The 18,205-nt window shown below is 49.9% G+C and overlaps 1 protein-coding gene across 4 annotated transcripts in view; it reads right to left on the minus strand.

Annotated features, from left to right (window-relative positions):
- Positions 1–494: 494 nt before the first annotated feature.
- The window catches only part of arhgef25b (Rho guanine nucleotide exchange factor (GEF) 25b), a 61,633-nt gene continuing 43,922 nt past the window's right edge, over positions 495–18,205 (minus strand). For 3 of the 4 annotated variants that reach the window (XM_039746606.1, XM_039746611.1, XM_039746610.1), the window contains 15 exons: positions 12,323–12,633; positions 12,162–12,245; positions 10,150–10,259; positions 9,997–10,063; positions 8,413–8,516; positions 8,152–8,221; positions 5,074–5,163; positions 2,375–2,467; positions 2,253–2,303; positions 2,093–2,170; positions 1,818–2,009; positions 1,548–1,728; positions 1,261–1,469; positions 1,089–1,184; positions 495–1,010 (listed from right to left, as the gene is read on the minus strand). In XM_039746606.1, coding sequence (XP_039602540.1) covers positions 906–1,010; positions 1,089–1,184; positions 1,261–1,469; positions 1,548–1,728; positions 1,818–2,009; positions 2,093–2,170; positions 2,253–2,303; positions 2,375–2,467; positions 5,074–5,163; positions 8,152–8,221; positions 8,413–8,516; positions 9,997–10,063; positions 10,150–10,259; positions 12,162–12,245; positions 12,323–12,633 — 1,841 coding nt within the window. In that variant the 3' untranslated portion in view covers positions 495–905. The remainder of the gene's footprint in view (positions 1,011–1,088; positions 1,185–1,260; positions 1,470–1,547; positions 1,729–1,817; positions 2,010–2,092; positions 2,171–2,252; positions 2,304–2,374; positions 2,468–5,073; positions 5,164–8,151; positions 8,222–8,412; positions 8,517–9,996; positions 10,064–10,149; positions 10,260–12,161; positions 12,246–12,322; positions 12,634–18,205) is intronic. The other variant, XM_039746607.1, reaches the window with a different exon arrangement.

The following is an 18,205-nucleotide window of genomic DNA, read 5'->3' on the forward strand; positions in this document are numbered from 1 at the left end:
AAACTGGGCAGTTACCTGACAGTCCATCATGCCCAGGTTGGCTCCCATCGTCTCCTTGTGTGTTTCTTTTCGAATTTCCTCACAGGCGGCCAGTGGAGCTCAAGGGCGCCCCCTTAAGGTAGGAGAGACCAAGCAGGACTGGGTGATGAGGGAGGACTGGGCATTCCTGCTTGGAGGTGTGCCACCCTGTTCATGTTTCACAGGAGTTGCCTTCTTGTCCACACTGCTCTTGAATGGCATTGGCACTCAAAGGCACTTTACGCAATGGCAGACCCCCTTCTTCAGCCGGGTTTCCATTATTAACACGTGCAGGCTGGTGAGATCCCTGTAATGTCCTGGTGGGGTCAGGTGGGCACAAAGAACAGGTGGATGAATTCTCTTGGCATTCGGGTTTATGTGTTGTTATTACTTGCCAACAAAGTACCCTGGTCAATTTATCCCCCTCCCCATGCCCACAGGCCTCTAGAGTGAGGAAGAGATGATGGGCACAAGAGATGGGCACTGAAAATTTATAAAAATTCAAATACAGAAAGAAATGGCAGATCGCATTGCATAAGCGTTCGTAAGGATGGCAGGTGGCCCCCCCAGCCTGGCGGAAGGCACTGCACTTGTCCCCTGCCGATGGAGCATCTCAACATGCATATGGTAAAGGGGCGTGGAGGGGGAGGAGGAGGAGGAGGACGAGGAAGAGGAGGAGGAGGAGGAGGAGGAGTAGGAGGAGGAGGTCAGACCACTGAGCCCCCACCCCCACCACTGGCACATCAATGTCCAAGCCATCCCGCTCCTGATTGTCGAATCCACATTGTGCGCGCAGCAGCTTCGGGTTTGGACCCCCCCAGTCCGTGCGGCGCAGGATTACAGAGTGCATGAGGATAAAGAAAGGCAGCCTGGTGGCCCCGGTGGGCTCACAGCTGGGCGTCCTCCGGCTGCGCCAGGCTGCAGGAGTTCAGGCTTGAGTCCAGCTTGCCCTCTGTGGCCGTGTGCTTCTCGCCCGACACCTCTGGTGATCTCTGCATGGATAAGATAAGGAGCAGAAACTCAGGGACATGCAAGGCGCTATATAAGTCCCCCACCAGCCCGTCCACTACCTGCAGGCCATTGCTCAGGACCTTGCTACCCAGGTCCAGATGGATGTGCTGTGGAGACAGCGTGTGTGGGCTCAGCTGGGGGTCCACCAGAGTGACCTGCAAAGAAGCAAAGCACAGGTGAACAGGACTTCATGCAGCAGGCAGCCCCTCATGCCCCACCCACCCAACTCACCACCTGCGGGTCATGGGCGCTTTGGCATGGCAGGTACAGGCTTGGTAGCGAGGCATTGTAGGAACGCAAGTTGGGCGGGTGACTCCTGTCCATGGAGGCAGAAGAGCGCGGCCGCACGGGACTGGGGGCGATGACGGGGGGCCGCATGCCCCTGCCCAGGCTGTTGGACTTGCTCTCACGCCGGATGTACTCGATTGGGGACTGTAGGGCTGAGGGGGGAAAACGGGCACAGTAAGTATGGTGAGCTCCTGCTGGGTAAGTGTAGTGGTTAATGGGCATGGGCGTACCATTCAGGAAGTCCTTCTGCGTCTCCAGGATGTGGCCGACTTCGGACACCCAGGCCTGTCGGATCTCGGGGGTGCGGGCCTGCAGCACAAAGCGCTGGAGGGACCCGTCGGCACCCCGGGACGTCAGAACGAAACGGCAAGGGTCCCCATCGGGGGAATCCTCCAGGCCCAGACAGCTCACCTGTAGGGGGCGCACCAGCAGGGTTACTCACTATGCCAGGATGTGGCACTTCCCAGAGGGGGCCAGTGCAATCGGTACCATTGCCCTACCTTAATGCTGCTCTTGAAGTTGTAGCCTGGCAGCGAGAAGCCCTTCTTCTTGTCGATTGGTTCGCTAAAGATGACAATCTGCTCAAAGAGGAAGACCCGCCTCTCTCTGGCGCGCGACAGGAAGCCGCAGTCCTGCTCCATTACGCTGAACGTGTCCTGCTGCAGCAGCTTTCCCTGAGCGGTGATTTTTCCCTGAACAGAGGAGGCAGCCGTCACCAAGGGGTCCTCCCGGGTGGCATCACAAACACCAAGCCCCGCACGCACCCCTCAGTCACCTCAAATCCCTGCAGGCGGCCCAGGTTGATCATGTCATTGCAGCGTTTTGGCACAAAGCACATCACTTCCACTGCTTTCTAGGAAAAGAAGAGAGAAAGTCCGAGTGGCACGGTGCTGGGTGTGCCACCCTTGTGGTCCCCAATTCATACCCTCCCTTACCTCTAACTGAGTTGTGTCCTCAGCAGCCTTTGTGTAGTACTTCAGGAAATCCTGTGCAACGAGAGAAGAGTGAGTGAGAGGATCCTTGGCATGCTTGGCATGCCATCCTGTGCCACACTCACCTTGAGCAACAGCTGGTACTTCATGATCCTCTGCACGGGTTTGATGAGGAGGTCGTTGAGCTGCAAGCGATGGCCCAGCTGCTGCTTCAGCTCCTGCACGAAAGCAGTCAGGGGTCAGTCACACGTAACCAGCAGGAACGCCACATTGCCCTGTGCCACCCATGATCAGCTGCCCAGCTCATGGGCCCAGCAGTATGAATTCCTTTCACTTGATGACACATAATCAATGGCATTAACTGTAATGTCACAGAAAGCCAACCCCTCACACTAACCCAGCTCACTCACTGCAATGGCATTGGTACGCAAAGTACTCCATGCACTTAATGCCACCTTTGACCAACAGTGCCCCCAGATACTCTTTGATTTCACTCATACCAAGTGGAACCTACTAATTCCTTCAATGGCATACTTAACCATTGAGTGCCATTTCACACTCACTCCCCCCTGATGCCTCGTTGCCCTGATGCCACACTTAGCTCACTCCACTGTTACACTGCCTTAATGCCACAGTTGTCCTGGAGTGCCACTTCAGTGATCCTGATACCACATTTACCCTGGAGTACCACCTGACCCCTGTAGATTCCATGATTAACCTGGAGTGCCTGGCCACTAAGCTAACAGCCCATTTACCCTGGAATACCATCTCTCTCCAATAAATGGCACACTTGCCTTAAAGTGCAACTTCACTCTTGGTGATGCCAAACATATTTGAGAGTGCCAGCTCACACTTTCTCATAGGATACTCACCTCATTGTTACACTTCACTTCTCTAGATGCCAAGGATGCCAGATGGATCCCGGAGTGCTGTCTCAATTCTTTTGGTGTCACACTTACTTTGGATGACCACCTTATGTCTTCACCCGAAAGGCTACATCACTACTCCAACACCACAGGTTCCCTGGAGTGCCACCTCACTTGCCTTGATGCCACACTTACCTTGCCAGGCATCCTCACTCCTGAAGATTTCATCGTTACCCTGAAGAACCACCTCACTCCCCTAAAGCCAAAGTTACCCTGGAGTGGCACTTCAGATTTCCTGATGCCACACTTACTGTGAAGTACACCTCTGTCTTCCAGATGCCATGATTACACTGGAAAACCATCTCACTATCCCATGATGGCATACATGCCCTCTACTGTCACCTCACTCTCCCTGATGTCAAGCCCACTTCAAAGTGCCATCTCATATGTTCTTCTAGAGCACTCACCTCACTGTTCCACTACACTCCTCCAGATGCCATGGATGCCCAACCAACCCTGGAGTGCCACCACTCTTTCAACACCACACTAACCCTGGAGTTCCATCTCACTTACCTTGGAGTGCCACATCAGTTCTCCTAATGCCACACTTACTTTTGGGCAACACCTCACCTCTCTAAATGCCATGATTACCTTGGGGTGCCAGCTCAATCTGCTTTGAGCCCAGATACCATAATGTGCCACCTCGTGTACTTTGGAGTGCCTAGAACACTCATAAATGCCAGACTAACTCTGAAGTGCCACCTCTCCATGCATTATAATTAATATAATATAAAGGCTACATCACTCTTCCAAAACCACAGGTATCCCAGAATGCCATCTCAAATCTCTTGATGCAATACTTATTTTACCCCCTGATACTACACTAATCCTGGAGTGCCACCTCATTGTCCCTAACACTAAACTCAGGACATCACACCACTTTACCCCTGATTACCACAGTTACCCTTGGAGTGCCACCTCAGATCTCCTGACGCCACACTTACCAGTATAACATCACCTCTCCAGGTGGCATAATTACCCTGGTGTACCCCCTCACTCTACATACACCACAATAACCCTGAAAATTCGTCTCACTTAACTTGAAATGTCACCTCACCGCCCACCCCCCCTGATGCCCCGGTTGCCCTAGAGTGCCAACACAATTCCTTCTGTATTACAGTTAACCTAAAGTGCCGCTCCACACTTCCAGATGGCACAGTTACCCTGCTGTCTCATTCCCCTAGATGTCATATTAAATGTGGGGTGTCACTTCAGTCCCCAATGCCACACTGGCACTGGAGTGCCCACACACACTTTCTCATAGGACCTTTACCTCATTCTTCCACTTCACTACCCCAGATGAGCCACCTCATTCCTTTTGTCTCCAGACTCACCCTGTAGTGCCACCTCACTTTTCACCAATGTCCCAGTTAACTATTAGATTCATGACTGCACTTTGCTACCACACACAGAGCAAGAATCCTATCCAGTCCAAACAAAATGCCCACTTAGCATGTCACTTCAAGGATGGCATGAACTACATCTTTGGTGTCACATTTATATCAGACAGATAACTACCAGGCCATGCTTGCTCAGGTGGTCTTTCTAGCTGAGGCATTGCAACCATTTGCATCTTCCCTGAGCCCCTCTAATGTGCCAATTGCAATAGAGGAGATGCCCATCATGCCCACCTTGAGTGCTGGGGCATTAAGTGGAAGGACAGGCCTGAGTGTAGCCGTCAGGGCTGACAGTGGTCTGAGGGTCTGACTTTAGCCAATTGCTGTGTCCTCAGACCCTGCTTCCTGCCACTAATAAACAGGAAGTTCCCAATGTCCGCCGTGCCGTCCATTTGTCTGTTTTCTTTGCCTTTTTGATTGTTTCTAGGAATTCGAAAAATGAACACAATGCAGCAGCAGCTGGCGGGAGGGCGGGCGGGCGGTGGCCCATGGCGCACTTACTTCAAAGTAGGTCTCGATGTACTCAGAAACGATGTGCTCGGACTTGGGCTTGTTCTGACAGTAGACCACATACATGTGCAGCCGGCGCTCCTGCAACATACAAGGACAGTCGAGTCAGGGGTGCCAAGCTCGTGCCCAGCCACGCCTGGCACCCCAGTAGGAAAGATGACAGGGAGCATCACCAGCCAGGCCCGAAGGCAGAAGCTCTGGACAGAAATCCCTCGGGTCCATGTTGATCTTTCAGACAACTAGATGTGCTCAGGCTCACCAGCTAGGGGGCACTACTGGAGCCATTGTGTCTGTGTTGGCAGGCTCGACGGAGGGCAGGAAAAAATCTGCAATGAAAACATGTAGTAGTGCTACCTCTGTGCCCTCCACACAACTACTGGGCACCATTACAGTAGTCAGAAACCGTGAGAAGTCCGTCATCCTTCACATATCGACTCGCCGGGCATACAAACGGGATGTCCATGAGGTTTTCATATAGTGCCATGAATGGGTTCAGTAAAGCCAGTAACTGGCACTGGAAATACCTGCAGCCACCACAGAGCCTAGTCACTTCAGTGTCTATCTATCTATCTATCTATCTATCTATCTATCTATCTATCTATCTATCTATCTATCTATCTATCTATCATATAGCGCCTTTCATATCTATCTATCTATCTATCTATCTATCTATCTATCTATCTATCTATCTATCTATCTATCATATAGCACCTTTCACTTCTATCTATCTATCTATCTATCTATCTATCTATCTATCTATCTATCTATCATATAGTGCCTTTCATATCTATCTATCTATCTATCTATCTATCTATCTATCTATCATATAGCACCTTTCACTTCTATCTATCTATCTATCTATCTATCTATCATATAGTGCCTTTCACTTCTATCTATCTATCTATCTATCTATCTATCTATCTATCTATCTATCTATTATATAGCGCCTTTCACATCTATCTATCTATCTATCTATCTATCTATCTATCATATAGCACCTTTCACTTCTATCTATCTATCTATCTATCTATCTATCTATCTATCTATCTATCTATCTATCATATAGTGCCTTTCACTTCTATCTATCTATCTATCTATCTATCTATCTATCTATCTATCATATAGTGCCTTTCTTATCTATCTATCTATCTATCTATCTATCTATCTATCTATCTATCTATCTATCTATCTATCTATCTATCTATCTATTATATAACGCCTTTCACATCTATCTGTGTAAATTGAAGACCAATTGAGTAAATCAGTAAAACTTGCCCAGCAAGAGAAGCCTCAAGTCAGTTTTTCTTTATATAGCGCCTTTCACAACTGCTTTTGTAAAACAAAGCCACTGTACCCGGATTAACAGGCTGGCTCTGGTCAGGACCGCACCAGGATCTGAGTTCAGGGCACACAAAGTGACCCCTTACTGAGTCCGTTCAGCTGCCCCCAACCTTGCAGTACTTAATGCAGTTGGACTAACCTGAGCTCACCTCACTTCTTTCTTATATAGCGCCTTTCATGGCACTCAAACCCAGCGTTCACACACTTGTAACAGCACAATAGTGAAATGCATGGCGTTTTGACACAGGAAGGTTGGTAAACGCAAGTCTAGGACACATGGTGACAGGTCGGGGTTGGGGTGGGGAGAGGGGCTTCCTCACAAAGGGACTGTATTCTGTGTCAGTAAGCCCGAGTGTGACCCTAACTATTTGGCAGTCCTGCTTGTTCCCTTTAATAGCTCCTTGAAAGTACAGTCCTAGTGAAAGCTCCTCACTTGCCTTCTTCTTGATGCCCTCCAGATGCCCAGAAGTGTTGTCATCACGCCATCATTGAAAACTGCAGCAGTGACTGACACGTTTAAGGGAACCTGAAGTGGTGTCTGTGCCACCCCCTAGTGTCTCTCAAGAAAAGTCTCCATCAGAACCTCATAAAAGGCAGGAATGTTTGCACCCCTCCGCTTTTGTGGGAAGCTGCACTAGAGCTGAGCTTTGGCGATCTGATGCCAACAGCCTTCCGGCAATTTCCAAGATGGCCAACTTCATGCTGCTGGGCCATCCCTTAGAATCAGGACTTAGCCTAAAGTAGATGGGTGTTCAACTTTAAATGAGCCATTTGAAGCAAAGTGACACCTGTGCCACTAAGCCCCACCCACAAGGGGACCCCACGTAAGGTGTAGAATTTAATTAGCATGGTGCAGCGAGGCAGCCAATCAGAAGAAGGCACTGGAATTCTTTTGTTCCACGTATTATTGTGGTGTCAACTCACAAAACCAAATGCCATTTTTGTCACCCTTTCAGGCTTTTTTTAGTAAATTTTTACAGACAAAGGAAAATGTTGGAATGAATGGGGTGATGGTAAAGTGAAGATAGAAATAAAAGTATATAATTAAAAATAGGAGAAAAAAGTCTGAGAAAAGAATCAAAGAAAAGGAGCCGCTCAGCGTGCCTGACTTCTGAATTTGCATACAGTGAGGCGGAGCCAGTGTGAACCAATCAGACGGCACTCCCTCAAGTGATGGCCACTCTGTTTCCAGTGACTGCCGGTTTGTAGACAGCCTGCAGGCTGGGATGCAGTGGTGCCACCTAGTGGCTTACCAGTTTAGTGCCCCCCGCCACTGATGCACAGTGCTCAAGCATAACAATTAGTGTTCAGCATGAGCGGGTGTGGAAAGGTGCTATATAATGTCATTTACTTCCCAAAAGAGAGGGGAGGAGTACCAAGACTCTCTGGGCAGACTGAGCAGCGGAATATGGTGCTGGAACAGACAAACTGGACTAGGTAGTCCCCCTAGACAAGGGGAGACTGAATGTCACTTAGTAAGGTGACGAAAGATACAATAAACCACCACCCCCCCAGCCTGAGATTGGTCTACATGTGTGCCAACTGACCATCAGCAAGAGTGCAGAAGTTCGCACACAATGATCACAGGTGAGTGAAGTTGAGGATGCCACCTTATACAGCTCTCTGCAGTCCGTGAATGTATTGGTGTATAAGGTGGAGGGGGGTACAGTGCCCACAGTGCCCATAGTGCTAGGTGTAAACACACACGGAGAGGCGGCACAAACTTACGTGTTTTATGAAGAGGTCAGCAAGTCTCTCCGGCTCGTGGACGCACTTCTCCAGCTCCCCTAAAAAATAACTGAAACGGGCAAAAGTGGAATGAGTGGTGGGCACGTGGCACATGGCGGAATGGGCAGGGGGTTTGGGTAGGGTGGGGTATCAGCACCAAGAGCTCATGGTCAGAAGTGGCACCCAGCTCCGCCGGTGCATGGCACCCAGCCTTTTTATTCTTCGTCACTCCTTTCCCATTCAGAGGACGGTGGGACTCACTCTTTGTGCCAGTCGTAGATTTGGTGAATGTTCCCAAAGACGATCTTGTCCTTTCCCTTCATGTCTTCTGGGACTCCCTTTGAGTTCATGGTGGCCATGTAGCCCTGGAAGAAGGCAGATAAAGGGAGGGAGAGTGAGGAGCAAAGGTGAGGTGGCCCAAACGGGCAAACCATCTGTGTGACGTTCAAGGTGGGTACCCCCTGTTCCCCCCATGTGACCCTATGGCACCCCGTGCAGCCCCTGTGGCAGTCCTCCTCCACCTCAAAGCCCTTCATGTTAGACCCTTTCAAGTCCAGCTGCCCGGTGAGGCTCAGCTGCTCACCTTTATATAGCGCCTTGCCAGGCCACTGATTCGATCCGAGGAGATCCTCCTCATTCCAGAATGGGACACAACTCATAATTCCAACAAAGGGGGGAAGACACAGAGACCCCACATTAAACTGAAGAACACTTGAGTGGGAGTTTCGTGATCCTTTTTAAAAAAAATGGAAATTAAATAGAATAGCGAGAGGGTCCGAGGAGGGGCGGGGGGGTCATTAAATTAAATTTCATTAAATTATGGGCCACCTTGCCATAAGCAGGACGCAATATATAAAAATGGGACAGAGCAGCCTACCAGTGTCGCTTGAGTGACCCCCCCCCCAAGGGAGGGACATAAGCTAAACCACTGAGACTGCATGTCAGACCCCCACAGAGACCCTCCTATTAGATGCTTTCGGTTTTGGCCTCTCAGTCAGATTCAGGGGCCGACCTTCATATAGCGCCTTTCCAGTCCAATGACCATTGTGTGACCCCCCCCCATGTTTTTTGCATTTGACCTACGCGACTCGCTTCAGACCCTCAAACAGGCTGGACTGCCAGACCCTTTGAGGTTTCGCCTTTCTATAGCCCCCTTACCAGGCTTTCCCAATGGAACACAGCCGATGGCCCTCACGTGTCCCCCAAGACAAGTACATCCCTCACTGGTGTCTCAATGCCCCCCTTCAGCCTAACCATCACGTAGCCCCCTTCATTAGCATCGTGAAAGTGGAGACACAAAGTCACATACAGTAAGACCCTCTGTGCAAAGCAGCTTTTCCCATGTGACCCTGTGCAGCCCGTCTCAGACGTCAATATTTTAGACCCCTGTTAGGGTTCACCACGTCTGTGACTGAGCCGGTGACCTTTGTGTAGCCACTGACCCCTGTGTGGCCCCATGGGACCCTGTGTGTCTTCAACTCAGATCTCCACATGCCAGACCCCGTAAGCTGTTGGCTTTTATATAGCGCCACGTAGACATCACGTGACCCACAAGACATGCATGTCCTGTGACCTTCTCAGAATGCCCACACAGAGACCCCCCTGGCAGGCTCTTCTTCTTTTGGCTACGATGATTCAGCTGCGTGACCCTCAAACAGTCCCCCTATGTGACCCTAATGTGCCACCCTCACTGGTATCTCAATGCCCTCCTAACATGAAGTTGGTGAGCCCATGTGGCCCACCTCCAGTTTATCCATCTGAGTCCCCATAGCCTCGCCAAGTTGGCCCCATGAGATGGCACATGTAGCCCCCCCTGGCGTTGTGTAAGAGACACAGGGGGCTTACCTCCACAATGAGACTCAGGTCGTTGACGTACATCCTCTCCGTCTCTAAGAGCTCCTTGAGGACATACCTGGGGGGAAAGCAAAAGACCATGAAAACGGCGGCCCCCTTTAGGGAGGGTGGGGTTATGACAGTGAACAGCTAGGGGCAACTTACATGCTCTTCTCTAAGGCACTCCTACGTTCCTCCTCAGTGTCCGCCACATCTGATGAATGGCTGCAGGTGTCACCATCAGGGGGCTTCTGTGTGGGGCTGAGAGGAGGGACCTGCAGGCAGAGGGACATGTGAGGGACACAATTACTGCACAGCAAAACTGGATGCACCCACTCACCCACTTCAAATGGCACCAGAGCCGTGGGCTCATTCAAGACTCCCAGACCATCCAGTCAGCCGACACCCACTAAGTGCCAACCCAAGTCGTAAGATCTAAATACTGGGATCCCTGGCATGTAGCATAGGGTGAGTGTAACAAGTAACAAGGCAGAGAGAAAAAGAGAGAGAGAGAGAGAGAGAGAGAGTGCCCACGTCTGCAAAGTGGCACCTGGCAGTTACTAGCCCATCTGGGCACTTTTGTTAGAGAAGTTCTGCTCTACCTTAAATGACTAAGACGATTGTTCTGCAATCCCATGGCCCCAGGTTCAAGAGCAGCAGAGAGTGTGAGTGACAGCTGTTGGGTATATCCATTCTCAATTCAGTGATACCCACTTGGTGGTGGCACGTAGTAACTTCTCACAGAGTGACAGCATTTGTAGTCAGGTGACACCCAGTGGGTGATGGCTCAGCTCAGTTAGGCCACCCATTCAAGTTGTTGATACATCAAGGGATTTGAATTCAGAAACACCCAGTGGGAACCCCCCAGAGCTTCAGGATGCCCAGACACTGGGGGCTGGTTGTGTCACTGAGTCAAGCTGGGTCACCCAGCAAAAATATCTCAATTCAGGGACACCCACTAAGTCAAGAGACACCCAATGGCTGCTTATGAGTGACAGTTTCCAGATAGCAGATGCCAGTCAGGTGACAACTAGGTATGTGGAATGCCTAGTGTGTGCCTATCCACAGATTGGCAGCCAGTGACACTTGGCAGCTCATTACTGAAACAGAAGACATTAAGGACTCCCAGTCAGGTAACGCGAGTGCACACCAAGGCCAGTTAGGGTACCCAGCAGCAGGACGCCCACTCAGTCGACAATTTCTAGTCAATTAACACCCAAAGGGTACTGTATGAGTTATAAAATTTCATATGCCAGGCAGGTGCCCGCTGTGTCCCAGAACTTTCAGTGAGATTGCTTATTCAATGGATGGGGGAATTCCAGAAGCTTCAGGGTGGCTAAAAAGGTGGCACCCTGAAGTGCTGGCTAAATCAAATCAGGGACCCCAGCAGTGCTTTGATGATTCCAAGGATTTTAATTCAGGAGCTCGCAGAAGGAGATCCAGAAGCCCTGGGGTGCCCAGTCAGGTGATGCCCCGTGGCACGCATTTGCCTACTCTCAGGATTTCCATCCTGCTGGCGGCCAGCGGGCTGTTTGCTGAGTCACAGGATCTCTGTAAAGGGACACCCAAGGGTGTGACGTCAGAAGCCTTTGCGCTCTGTGACAGATTGAGATGCCGGGGGGGTGGAGGGGGGGATGAAAAAGAGCATTTCTGCTGGCATGGTTGCCATGGAGACTGCAGATTAGCAAAGCAACCAGCTGTGTAGGTGAAAATGTGATTAAGGAGCCCAACGTGGGAATGAATTGTTGAGACGGGTGTCATGTGCTTCTTCTCAAAGACAGCTGGGCAAGGGGGGTGGTGCAGAGATGGGTGGCACTGATCACCTGAAGAACACGTGAAGAACATGGAAGTGGCCGCCTATGTGGAAATTTTAATAACACCCCCCTGCGTAAACCTTGTTTGCTCATTGGCACTCCTGCCGTTCTAGCTGGGTGCCACATGGCAGCCTCCATACTCTGTCTTGCCTCTTGCTCAGAACACAAGCAGAAAGGGCAAGTTCTCAAGGTGGGCAAATGAGATGGTGAGACCTTTTAATCACCTATCCAGATGCCAACCTGCACATGGGCAGGGTTTGTTTGTGTTAACACCTTCCCAATTATGTGATGCCCTCATTCTTTGGCTGTGCCACTGGCACACTGAACCCACTGGATTGGCTGGTGGCACTGAGTGGCTTTTACCTGCATCTGGAGGTCCAGGCTCTCCACCTCCTGGTGCTCGGACTCGTCCCAGCGGTTGTCGATGTCTGCAAGGCCCCCGGAGGTCTAAAAGGAAAAAGTGGTGGTCATTAGCTCAATGGTCACATCTGGGTGGCATATAGTCCACTATGGGTAGCACTTACTAGCTCTTTGGCATCAGGAATTATGGCAACTGCTTCCTCCTGATGCCCGGGGGCAATCAGCTCCACACTCTTCCGGCCCTCGTCCACACTCTTCCTCTTGGGCTTGCTTTCCAAGCGCCGCACCTGCCGTTCCACCTTGGCGGCACTGCCAACACTCAGCTTGCGCACTGGATTTGTGAGCCACTTCTTAAGCGTGCTGACGGAGCGGCGGGACCCGGGAGAGCTGGGCGCTGAGCTGCTGGAGGGCTGCGGCTGGATGGAGGCAACTGACGTGGAGATGCTGCCATCACTCCCAGCCACTGAGTATGACTCTGCAGGCAAAAAAGGACAAGGAGCATTAGTTAGCCATGGGTAGAGTGCCAGGAGAGTGCTGGCAGTGAAAGAAGCTGAGGACAAGATCTGGACTTGATGAGCCAATTAGGGATGGCTAGCAAAGAGTTAACTTGCCTGCCCACTTTTATCTGGGTGCCAACCAAGTTCAACATGACATGTTTGTGACTTCCACCTCCTCTCCTCAATGTGCCTGCTGATGCCAGCTCCTTTCATTTGTACCTGATACCCACCATCCCTGCTCTTAGCACAGACACGGGCATTGTTAATGACTCCTGCCCACATTTTAAAATTTCATCCCTGGCACTCAGGCTTGTTCAGACCCTAAAATGTCCACACACATGGCCTGTTTGGTATAGCCAATGACTGAGCTGGAAACGTGTGACCCTGGCATCTGCATTTGTATCCCTCTCTTTGACATGGTGCAGCCTAATACCAATTCTGCATAAACGTCTGCACTGGTACCCCCTTCTGATCAGTTATCCCTGACATTAACACTGATGCCAGCCCTGCCATAGTCTTTGATAAAGCCCACTCCCGTCTGTTCTCTGTAATGTGCCTACTGATGCCAGCCCTGTCATAGTCTTTGATAAAGCCCACTCCCGTCTGTCCTCTGTAATGTGCCTACTGATGCCCTATCTTTTCTATTGTCTACTGGCATCTACACTGATGCCAGTTCTCTCTAAAATCTGCAATCATGCTTCCTACTGACCATTCACCCAAATATTGAAGCTGATGCCAGTCCCTGCTGATCACTCCATAATCTTTTAACATTGCCCACTCCTGTCTGTTCTCTCTAATGATGTTACAGAGGCTCGCTTGCCAGTTTAACCATGGCATCTACTTTAATACCAATCCTGTCTAAAGGCTGAACTGAAGCTTCCTGCTGACCAGCCAGTTTGATAATATTGCTGATGCCAGTCCCTACCAGATTAGTTCATAGTCTTTAGTAATACCCACTCCTGCATGTTCTCTGTACAGTGCCAACTGACACCCTTTCTTTCCCATTCTCCCCTGGCATCTACTTTAATATCAGTGTCCTCTAAAGACTGCACTACTGTTTTCTCTTGATTGGTCATTATGGTTTTAATGTTGATGCAAATTCCCTACCAGGTCATTCCCTAACCTTTGGCATCAATGTCCTCCCTAGTCCCTTCTTCCTGGCATCGATCCCAATGCCAATTCTCTCTATAGTCTGCAGTCATGTTTCTTCCTGACTAGGTATCCCTGACATTAACACTGATGCCAGTCCCTGGCAGTTCACTTTGGTAATGCTCAGTCCTGTCTGTTCCTGGTAATGTGCCAATTGATGCCCTATTGTTATTTTCCATTCTTGTCTTGGCATAGATTTTAATACCAATTCCCTCTCTAAAATCTGCCCTGGTCCTCCCTCTTGACCAGTCACCTTGATATTAGTGCTGAAGCCAGATAATCTTCTGCAATGCCAACTCCTGCCTGTTTTTAAAAACACACATTTAATACCCTCTCTGGTTTGTCTTTGGTACTGCCCACTCCTGGCTGTTTTTTGTAATGTTGTCGTTGATGCCCTCTCTTTTCCATTCTAACTGGCATTTATAATAATAGCAATTCTCTCTAAAGTCAGTAGAGATACTCCCTCTAGATCATTCATCCCTGACATTAATAGTGATGCCAGTCTCTGCCAGATCACACCATCATCTTTGGCACTGTCCATTAATGCCTGTTTTCTGTAATGTTGTTATTGATGCCCTCCCTTCTCAATTCTAACTGGCATCCACAATAATACAAATTCTCTCTAAGGTTGGTATAGATACTCTCTTTTGATCAGTCACCCCTGACATTAACACAGATGCCAATTCCTGCCAGGTCATTCCATAACCTTTGCTAATGCCCACTCTTGCCTGTTCTAAAAAACACACACTACCCCCTCTGGTTCATCTTTGGCACTGCCCACTCCTGTCTGTTTTCTGTAATGTTGTTTTTGATGCCCACTGATTTCCATTCTAACTGGCATCTATAATAATATGAATTCCCTCTAATGTTGGTATAGATACTCTCTCCTGATCAATCACCTATGGCAGTAACACCAATGCCACGTTCAACCAAGATAATTTTTTCGTCTTTAGCATTGCCCACTCCTGCCTGTTTTCTATAATATGCCTATTGATTCCTATACTTTTCCATTCTCCCCCTGGCATCTATATGAATACAAATTCTCCCTAACGTCTGTTGTCCTTTACACCAATGCCAGTCCCTGCCAGGTCATTCCACACCCTTTGATAATGCCCACTCTTGCCTGTTCTAAAAAACACCAAATACCTTCTCTGGTTCATCTTTGGCACTGCCCACTCCTGTCTGTTTTCTATAATGTTGTTATTGATGCCCACTCTTTTCCATTCTAACTGGCATCTGTAATAATACCTATAGCTGGTATAGCTAATCGCTCTTGATCAGTCACCCCTGGCATTAATACTGATGCCAGTCTCTGCCAGATCACACCATCATCTTTGGCACTACCCACTAATGCTAGTAATCTGTAAAGTTGTTATTGATGCCCACTCTTTTCCATTCTAACTGGCATCAATAATAATACCAGTTCTCTCTAAGGTTGGTATAGATACTCTCTCTTGATCAGTCACCCCTGACATTAACACCAATGCCAATCCCTGCCAGGCCATTCCACAGCCTTTGATAATCCCCACCCTTGCCCACTGTGTATGTCACCCCATTCTATTTGCTAACTAGTGCCTACTGATTCCCTGTTTCTTTGGTCCACGATCAATGCCAGCAGTGTGTGCCCGCAGACCCTGGCACTAAGCCCCGGCAGCAGCCATTATGAGTGCAGGTTTCATCACGTGGAGGTTTGCTTTGCTGGAGAGGAGATTTTCACAGACCCCTCGGTGAGGACAAGCAATCAAGCTGCGGATGTGGCGGTCCCCACAGCTTCCTGCTATCGTAGACAAAACAGGAAAAGGACTGGGGGTCTGAGGGGAACGGCCACCAGGTGGGGAGGTTGGGTCAGTTGTGTCCTTCTGTCTGTCACCTCAAGCCCCATTTGTCACCTTTGAGCATGCAGTGGCAACTGTTCTAAAATGGAGGCATCCAAGAGGAAGTGGCACTGTACAGTAGAGGTGTAAACAGTCACCATGGGAGAGTCTTGAAGGGTGAGCCCCCTCAGGTGAGGGTCTTCAATGAGGGCTTGTGTCAGATTCCTGTCCTCGTTTGCCATGCCCACTTGTCCACTGCCGACTGGACTGAATTCAAGACACACAGGGTCCCCAAAACCCCCCAAGTTTGCCGTGATGCCTGCTGCTCATCATTCCAGGTTGTGCCTTCATGGACGTCCCTGTGACTTTCCACCGTGCCTCTCACTCGTTCTCTGCATCAGCAGCCCAAACATACGCCGTGCCTCAGAAAAGCCACCAAATCTTAACAAATGGCATTGGAAGGAGTTGAGGAAAACCAAAGAGACCCCATCCCCATCTACTGGCCTGAGTGGACCACCTCAAGGTGAACACTATAAGGACTCTAAGGAATGGACATTCATGGGGTTAAACTTCCTCTTCCCTGAAGAAGGTTCCCGAAGATGAGGGAAAAACACCCTGAGTGTTCCCAGTGCCAACAAAAGGGCATTCCAAGGACTGTGAGGGTCTCTGAGCAGTTGTGCCCACTTCACCCATCATGAAGACGTTAAAGATCTCTGACCCACACTGCAGCTTTTGAGACACACAGAAGTGTGGAGGGTATGTGGGTCTCCAAGGTCCACAGAGTCCATTCCTACACCACTGGCACTTCCACTACCCTAACCCTAACCCAATCTGTCTCATCTGGATGCCCCCACAATCTCCTGGACCACGGACCACCTAACTAAATAGATAGCAGCTTATGAGGCTTGGTGTCAGAAATGGTGCTGTGTCATGGTGGAGACGGTCCTGCCACCCTTCTTGATCACCCCTCTACACAGCAGACTTCCAGCACAATGCCAGCACTTGGCACCTACAGACGACTCATCCGTCAAAGGTGGCATTAATAATGGAGGTGAGTCTTCTTCTATGAGTCTTGCGTTGTGGTGCAGTCAACATCACCAAGGCAAGAAGAGCAGGTGGTGGACTGGATGTGCCAAGGAGCTTCTGACCACCAACCAGGGGGAAGTGGTGCAGAGCTGTAAGGACCACCAGACTGGACTGGATGACTTGCCACAGACCATCTCAATCCTGTGCAGCTTGATTACGAGACACACAGAAGTGTGGGGGGCACATGGATCTCCAGGGTCCACAGAGTCCACTCCTACACCACTGGCACTTCCACTACCTTTAATGCCAATCTGTCTCATCTGGATGCTCCCACAATCACCTGGACCATGGACCACCTGACCAATACACAACAGCTTGTGAGGCTGGGTGTCAGAAATGGCGGTGGGTCATGTTGGAGGCAGTCCTGCTGCCCTTCTTGTTTACCCGTCTACATAGCGGACTTCCAGCACAATGCCAGCGCTTGGCACCTGCAGAAGACTCATCTATCAAAGGTGGCATTAACAATGGAGATTAGTCTTTGTGAATGAGGCTGGTCTTGTTGTGCAGGGACAACAACCTGCAACTCAACATCAGCAAGGCAAGATGAGCTGGTGGTGGACTTCAGTTGTGCCAAGGAGCTTCTGAGACCACCAAACAGGGGAAAGTGCTGCAGAGCTGCAATGCAAGGACCACCAGACTGGACATGCAATGGAGACTCAGGGCTTTAAATGTGTAGAGAAGCTCTACAAGTCTATAGCAGCCAGTGTGTGACGTGTTCTATGCTGGGGTCTCACAGGGCCAACCCTGGACACACTGGACGCTGCTGTGGAAAAACAGGATGGGAGAGAAACTGGAAGGCATTATGAAAAATCTGCTGCAGGAGGCGCTCTCTCTCTCTCTCTCACTTGTAGCCATGGGCTCATTCCGCCACAGTTTGTTAAGAAGCAACACTGGGGGTCTTCTACTGCCCACTGCCATCAGGCGATTCAGCACTTCCTCCCAATGTACTTGTTAAGTTTATGTGATTGATTGATTGATTCATTGATTGGATGCCTTCTTGTTTTTCATATTTCTGTTGCTCTATGCATGTGAATTTCCCCCAGGATTAATTGATAACATTTTATCTAAACTACATAATCAATATGGGCAGCACGGTGGCGCAGAGGGTAGCGTTGCTGCCTCACAGTAACGAGACCTGGGTTTGCTTCCCGGGTCCTCCCTGCGTGGAGTTTGCATGTTGTCTAAATGGGTTTCCTCCCACAGTCCAAAGACATGCAGGTGAGGTGGATTGGCGATCCTAAATTGTCCCCAGTGTGTGTTTGGTGTGTGTGTGTGTGCCCTGCGGTGGGTTGGTGCCCTGCCCGCGGTTTGTTTCCTGCCTTGCGCCCTGTGTTTGCTGGGATTGGTGCCGTCAGACCACCCGTGACCATGTAGTTAGGATATAGCGGGTTGGATAATGGATGGATGGACATGATCAATATGACCCCCCCCCCACGTTTCAGAGGGTCATGTGCCCAGTTGTCTGCAAGTCAATGATAAATAGCAGAAAGGATGAGTGCCC

Source organism: Polypterus senegalus, chromosome 3, assembly GCF_016835505.1.
Source record: "Polypterus senegalus isolate Bchr_013 chromosome 3, ASM1683550v1, whole genome shotgun sequence".
In the NCBI taxonomy this organism is placed as follows: Eukaryota; Metazoa; Chordata; class Cladistia; order Polypteriformes; family Polypteridae; genus Polypterus; species Polypterus senegalus.